This window comes from Glycine max, chromosome 8 (assembly GCF_000004515.6).
Source record: "Glycine max cultivar Williams 82 chromosome 8, Glycine_max_v4.0, whole genome shotgun sequence".
In the NCBI taxonomy this organism is placed as follows: Eukaryota; Viridiplantae; Streptophyta; class Magnoliopsida; order Fabales; family Fabaceae; genus Glycine; species Glycine max.
In genome coordinates, this window is record NC_038244.2 from 421,473 (window position 1) to 429,108 (window position 7,636).

General features: G+C 28.6%; 1 protein-coding gene across 1 annotated transcript; it reads left to right on the forward strand.

Moving 5' to 3' along the window:
- The first annotated feature begins 1,539 nt into the window (after window positions 1-1,539).
- On the forward strand, window positions 1,540-6,501 carry LOC102666433 (defensin Ec-AMP-D1). The gene is made up of 3 exons (XM_006586257.3): window positions 1,540-1,554; window positions 6,070-6,109; window positions 6,302-6,501. The coding sequence occupies exons 1-3, from the start codon at window positions 1,540-1,542 to the stop codon at window positions 6,469-6,471; spliced, it is 225 nt and encodes a 74-aa protein (XP_006586320.1). The 3' UTR covers window positions 6,472-6,501.
- Window positions 6,502-7,636: the final 1,135 nt, after the last annotated feature.

The following is a 7,636-nucleotide window of genomic DNA, read 5'->3' on the forward strand; positions in this document are numbered from 1 at the left end:
CGTACCACAGGGATTCATAAAAAATAGCATTGCTCTATTTCCTGCGCCCCCTCCCCCCTTTTCAGCTATCATATGCTTTTAGCAGTAAAAATGTACTGTCAAGTTTTATCAAGTATCGACCCTTGAATCTTGGAGTTGTATATGGCAGCCATGAAGAACAACTCGCATGTGTAAATTGACAAAAATGAAGACATTGAAAGGGCCCCAAAGATATTCAATGTGTATGAGTATAGTGGCTAGCTACTTTATCTTTTGTGCACCGAATTTCATCATAAAGCCCACTGATTACTCTAAACTAGCTTGCTTTTTTTATCTGTTTAAATATTCTTTAGGCACCTGTTTGCCTTCTTTTTCTAAACAAGCTTTTGATCCTTTTAAGGCATGAAGTGCAGGAAGAGGAGGACGACCATATACCATCATTTAGACCAGCCAGGCAGCAAAGTTATAGAAATGTTTTTGTTTCTTTAGTTGGGTAAAGGCATAAAACATCTTGGTACTTTTTCCTTGTTGATCATGCCTGACAGATCAACAATAACGTTACTTGCATAAGTGGATACACTGCTCATTTTGCTTTTGTTTGTTTAAGGAAAAGTGAAAGTATAAAAAATGGTTTAGATAAATTTCAAGACAAATTGTATCTTTACTGTTTAATTATAAGAAAAGATAGGGAAATATTTTATTAGTTTTTTTTTCCCTGGGATATTCCTCAGTTGAAAATCAGAAATTAATCTCTCATAAGATTGATTCATTTAAATGACAGATTTTTCTTAATAGATATGTTCTTCTAAATACATAACAAAGAAATTAAATCAAACTAAGAAACATAAACCACTTAATCATACCTTGTTTGTAATTTAGATGAAGTCTATCGGTAATATTTTTTAACAATTTATTTCATATCTAACATTTTGTTTTTTAGGTGTAAAAAAAAAAGAAAATGTGTTGAAATGATAAACTTATAAATTATTATTTTAAAAAATATAAAAACCATTTGACAATATATACTGTATTTCTCTCACTTTTTCTCGATTAGATAAGAAGAAAGAATATTAATTATTTTTTATTTAAGAATAGAAAATAAACAACTTTTCTCTTTTTTAATTTTTAATTTTATTTTTTTCTCATCATTCAAAATCCAAACAAAAACTTCTTTTTCATTTTTTTCCGGTTTAAATAACTGAAGTCTTGGGGCAATCATTTCCCTCTATCATGTCATTTACTTGCATTATTTATATTCATATAAAGTGCCAACAAGAAAAATAATATTGTTATATCTTTGGGTCAAGTCACACAGAATTTTTTCTGGAAAAGAAAAAGATTAAAGGAAATTAGAAAGAGTAATGGGATCTGGAGGAATCCAATTCCGATCGAAAAAAATTATATACGAAGGGGAATATTTGAAGTTGAAAATGATGTGTGAAATGATCCAGTAGTCTCTAAACGCTAGGAGTTGTCAATTTTGCTGTTCACAAGTCACAAGTGTTAATGAAGTGACAAAAAAATGATTCTGTGATAAGGGAAAGTGCTAAAGCCAAAGGCATGGCTTCCAAAGATGTTCGTCATCTTAATTATAGTTGCTTTTATTTTTCTCATGTTTGCCCTTCTATTTGTCCACAGCTACGTCATTCAATTAAGATTGTTTTGACATGGCAAAAAAACCACAATTCATACACCTGGGTTATACATTTTAAATTTTTTTTATTTTTTTATTTTTGTTTACAATGACCACACCAAGATTTTTCAACTTAGAATCTCTTATATATTATTCTAAATCTTTCACTTGGCGAGCCTGTGGTTTAGAAATATGAAAATTTCAATATAATTAATATAATTTTTTAAAATAATATTACAATGATCACTTTAGCTGTTTAGCATCCATAAATATTCATTTTCATTTTTTTAAATATATTTGATTTATTGGGCTGGAATTATTAGTCATTACTTAGTACTACAAATCCATGTTGGATCCGAAAATAATTTTGAAACCAAATTTTGGTTGTTAACTCACTAAAAATGAACGAGATGTGATACACAAATAATTTTTATAATAATTTATGCAACATTGTTTTATATGTTTATTACTTTATTATATCGTTTATTTCATTTCAATTTTCTCTTTCTCCTCTCTCATTTTTTTGAAAACTTTATTGTACCATCTGTTATACAAGTATCATTTTTCAAAAGAAACCATTAGAGAACATAGAAGTAAAATATAGCATAAAGAGTGGAAGAGCAGCATGGCTGCATGGGCCGGTAGATTTAGCAGTCTTAGGTTGAAGGGTTATTCTTTCTACACCCCACATATTTTTAAAAATTTCAACTTTACCTTTTTTTACTTCTTCTTTTTCTAAGGCCAACCCATAATCTATATGGGTCATACGGATTGTCAAAATTTATTATGTAAAAAATATATTAATAGATCAAAATTATTTGTTATAAAATTTATTATATAAACTTATATGTGTATTAAATATACATTAGAAATTTTAGTGGTATATATCGACATTAATTATTTTTTAACATAATTGACCTATATTGACAATCTGTAAGCCTCATATGAATTATATGGTTATATATAAAAGTATTTTTGGTTTTTCCCTCTGATTGTTGGGTGTATTGGAAAAAATGTTGGGTGGAAAAAGAAAATCGCTAGGTTGAAAATATTAAAACTGGCCCATATAAATAAAAATCGGACTCGGCACACAAATGTCCATGGCCTGTTAGGTTTTAAACACTCATTCAGTTTCTCATGGGCTAACTCTAACGAAATTAAGATATTTATTTTCTGTATACTCACTATTGTATTTTGTATTTTTTTATTGTATTTTGAAAATTCCATGATACAAACTTATATTCTAGAATGAGTTTTTTGAAATGCAATGGAAGGTACAAAAGGCAATAATGGAAATGCATGATACAATAGCCCGAAATCAGATATGGTGAGAGGTCCATTCTTTTTTCTTTTTGTACCTTCCTTTTTTAGAGCCATTAGTTTTTTAGGTTAATTTGATTTGGATTTATGGTAAAATTAAATTCAAAATGATCATATTTAATCTGTTTGGTTTGATTCAAGTTTTAAAAAAATCTTGTTAATCCAAACTAAATCAAATTGATTAAGATCGAATTAATATAGTTCAGGTTGTCAAGGATAAAAAGTAATTTATTATATTTTTAAGTTTCTATTTGAACTTATTGCCTATTTTATATTAATACAAGATAAACAAGTATTTCTTATTCCTCAATGAATAATTATTTATATTATTTGATATTTATTTTTTATAGTTATCACTTTTATACATGTCATTAATTCGTTTACTTAAAATATGAAAAATTACATAATAAATATGGCTGAATTAAGATACTTGAAAACATATATTAAATAAGATTACAAAAAGATTAAAATGGATGAAAAAGGAAGAAATGACAAAAAAAAGAAAAATTAAGTACTAAAATGTATTAATGTAAAAGTTGTTTATTAGGTCATCGAATTGGAAAAAGATATATATTTGAGAACTGAACCAATCAAATTGGTTTTCTTTGTATTTTGAAGTGAAAGCAAATGACTAATTGAATCAATATTCGAACTAAACTTATTTGTTTGTTTGGTTTGAACTTTGAATTATTGAGTTCATCACATTTTTCTGGCACCCCACCCGGCCTCTTTCACTACCGCCACCATATGCATCCTACTATTTTTTCACCCTCTCCTCCCATTTCTTCTTTCTAAAGTCATCCTAGACTCTTTTTTTTTTTTTTTCTTACTTTAGACTGGTCTTATGAAAACTAATTATTGTAATATAATTTTTTTCATTATAAAGTTTCCGTGATGTAATTTTCGCAATTGAGCATCTTAATTTTTCTTGTTTTTTCGTTTTTCTTTACAAGAAAATCTTAGAGAAAGAGGAAGATTATCCATATTTGAAGTTCAATTAAGCAGCATACTATATATGTAATCCGAAAAGTAAACACATGCACACGCAGTTGTTAATCTGTTTAATGTAGCAAGGTACACGTACATACCATAAAATGACACCGAACGAGGCCTCAGCCATGATTTATCGATCATCTCCTTAGATTTAAAAATCAGATTATTCTGTTCAATCTACACATTCTTGAGTGTAACCAAGCATGAGTTAGTGTAAGGCAGTAAAGATACCACACTAGCTAGCTCAAACATTGCCTCCAACATAGAAAAAAATGTTTTATTTTGATCAAGACGTTAGTTTTATAGATCGATGCCGTTAGAATTGTGAACTAGTTTCGTTTTTTTAAATGTTTTTAAAGTCTTTGCGACAAAAATTTAAGAAGCACAATTTACACTTTTTTATTAATATTATTCCTACTCCCACTGAACCTTACAGTAAAATTATAAAAAAAAGTGTCTTGAACGTATGGATTAGAAAATTTTCATATATATAGATATCTTTCCTTTTACATCAAAAGGGTGAACGTATGGATTACGCAAAAATTGAGGAGTGCAGAGAAAAAATATTTTTCAAAATCATATAAGAAAATTTATAAGCAAGGGCGTATCATTTTCTTGATTCTTTGCTTTTCGTCTAGTCTCTGTTTATTAAGGACTTTATTGCTGCAGATTGTGCAGCTGTAGTTGGGTCTGTGTAGTTAATTTGTTTCTGGTTTCGGCTGTTGGTTCCTCTTGTTAAGAAAAAAACAAAATCTAGTGTGTGTTTAGATGGACTATTTGAGAATTTTAAAGAATTTAAAAATTTACAAAATTTCAATTTTTTTAATTAAAATACTTTCATTTTTAAAGATATAATTTTGTCTACATGTCGTGGATTCTCAATTTATTTTCTATGTTTAAAAATTTATTAAATCAATCCTTGTGCATGTAAACGTACGGTTTGATCTCTATCATTGATAATTCCTTTATACAACTTCTGATACTTATTATAAAATCGATCTAAATTTAAAACGTGTCTTGAATTTCTTACAAGCTCTAATCTAAAATGTGTTATGCATCAATTATTTTTTTTTTTATAAAAGTATCATTCGTTAAGGTTTGCTATGGAATAACATGACAATAAGTGAAATATAACTAATTAATATTTGTTAGTTTTGTTTGTATGATATTTTAAAAAATATATTAATTTAAAAAAAATTAATTTTTAAACTAAATTTCTTAATTTTAATAAATTAATTAATAAAAACCAGAGGTAATACATTTTAATTAATTTGGTTCATGTACATCTAACACAATTTTAATTTGATCTCATACATTATAGGTAGCGTCTAAATTAAGAATGTGCATGTTTATATGTATAGGGATCATATATAATTAAGAATGATACATGGACTAAATTAAGAATGTGTGTGAGAGTTAACTATTAGCGTATAATATGACAAGAATCAAAACGATAATATTTTTATGTATAAAAATCAATTTAATAGATTTTTATATATAGAGACCAAATTAAAATTTGCAACAAGCATAAAGACTAAATTATATGTTAAACCTAAATTTTAAATTTCATCTAATAAAACAACCAAAAAAATAAAGATTGGTATAGTACATAGATTTTTAAATTCCTTTTGAAAAATTATTTTCTCATTTTAAAATACTCCATCAATAGTATTTTTCAAAATCATATAAGAAAACTAATATGCAAGCGTCATTTTCTTGTTTTTTTTTTCCTTTTCTTCAAAAGTAAATTAACTTTAGAGAAAGAGAAAGATTATCCATATTTAAAGTTCAAGCATACATAGCTACTGGCCTGAACAAAAAAATATTGTGCATTTATAGCTGGATTTACCACTTAATAACCATTGGATCACTTGTAAATTCTAACATGTACGTAATATGATTGAAAAGTAAAAAACCCACACACACAGACACACAATCTCTCCTATTGGAGCTGCATGCATGTCGATCTTATGTCTATATATAGAAAGCTTATCGAACGTGCATGTGGCAGCTTACAAGCCTTCTCTACCCACACGTGTTGCATGCGAAACTGATATTTTCCAGCTCTAAGCCAAGGTCTGACACGTCAATATTCCCACTTCCAAGTAGCATATTACTACTACTATATAACAAGATCTAAATAGCCACATTTTGTCCACTTGGAGCTACTAGTTATTTGCGTAGGTACGATATATTTATAGCATTATTATCATGGAGAGGAAAACCATTGGGATTTTGTTCTTGGTCTTCCTTGTCTTACCTTCTGTTAAGGATCGATATATATATATAATTCCATGTTAATTAATTTGATCATTATTTGAATATAGAGTGACTAATTGTAATTAATGATGTGATGTGTGAAATGAATTATATTAGATGTGGCGGTGAAGAGAGCAGAGGGTCGAGACTGCTCGTCAAAAAGCCACGGGTTCAAGGGTTTATGCTTTAGCGACACCAACTGTGCACATGTATGCAGAACCGAAGGTTTCACCGGTGGAGACTGCGGAGGCTTCCGTCGCCGCTGCTTTTGCACCAGGATTTGTTGAAATAAATCACTACTGTCCCAAATAAATAAATAGCACCAATTGACACTATATATGGTGTCCAGGTGCTGGGCTATCATATACATGCAATAAGTTGATCTAGTTAGTTATGATCTTCTTGCTCTCTTTATACTTTAATCAATTTTAACTAAGGTGATTATAATAATTTCTTACTGACCAATCATATTTAAATAATTGACATGTAGAGGCTTTTAAAACTAATTTTCTTATAGACATACCTTAAAACAAAACCCAGTAGGTGCTGTCCAGCTCTCATACTGATACACATATATACCTATCCTATACTGGATGATATTGATTTTTGTTTCCTAGCTAGCTACCCAATACGTACGGCTGGTTTCCCAGCATTAATAAATATTACTAAATTAATTAACAATAACATGCCATTTTTTTCCAACTTAATTCAAGTATTATTTGTTTCTCACATCTTTGCCAAGTATAACCCTAAATAAACTATTAAGAGTTTAAAATATTTTTTATTGATCAAGTCAAAACAGATCGTTTATAAAAATTAATTGAAGTTTTTCAACTTTAAAAAGGAATAAAAGTTATATAAAAAAAAGAATCTTGTTGAATTTACATTAAGATTAATCTTTAACTTGCTAGATATAAGTATAACATATCTCTGCACCGTGATTGGCACATTGTATTTTTCTTTAATTAGCACAATCGATTGGTTATTCTTGTCGTATAATGCATTTTTTTTAAAGTTGAAACAGGTTATAAATTCTACAACCGGCATCCTAGTCCTGAAAACCACTTTTCAGTTCCCACGATTTCTATTCTTGTGCTTTTGTCTTAATTTGACGCTTATGTGGCGCAAGAAAACGCATGGTTTTCTCTTTAAAAGCTGCCGCAGGGTGTGCTCCTCGCAGTGAATTTCGTGTTGTGGCACCGTATGAAAAACATCAACAATTTTTTTTTTACATTATCGAATAAAGATTTTTATGTTATTAATTATTTTAAAAATATTTATTATAAAATTTAATAGTAAGATTATTAACTCTTATAATAAATATTCTCGATATATATGAGTTTAAATTGCATGCGCTGCTTGAGATGCTAAATAATCATAAGACCATATCACTGGTGATCACATGTCACTAACAATCTGTATCTCCGTAGCAAGTTACAGCAGAGCAAGGGA

Bases quoted from the DNA above. Each gene is read 5' to 3' on its own strand.
- LOC102666433 (XM_006586257.3), top strand. The intron at 6,110-6,301 runs GTACGATATATT...GAATTATATTAG, and splicing joins GCTACTAGTTATTTGCGTAG to ATGTGGCGGTGAAGAGAGCA.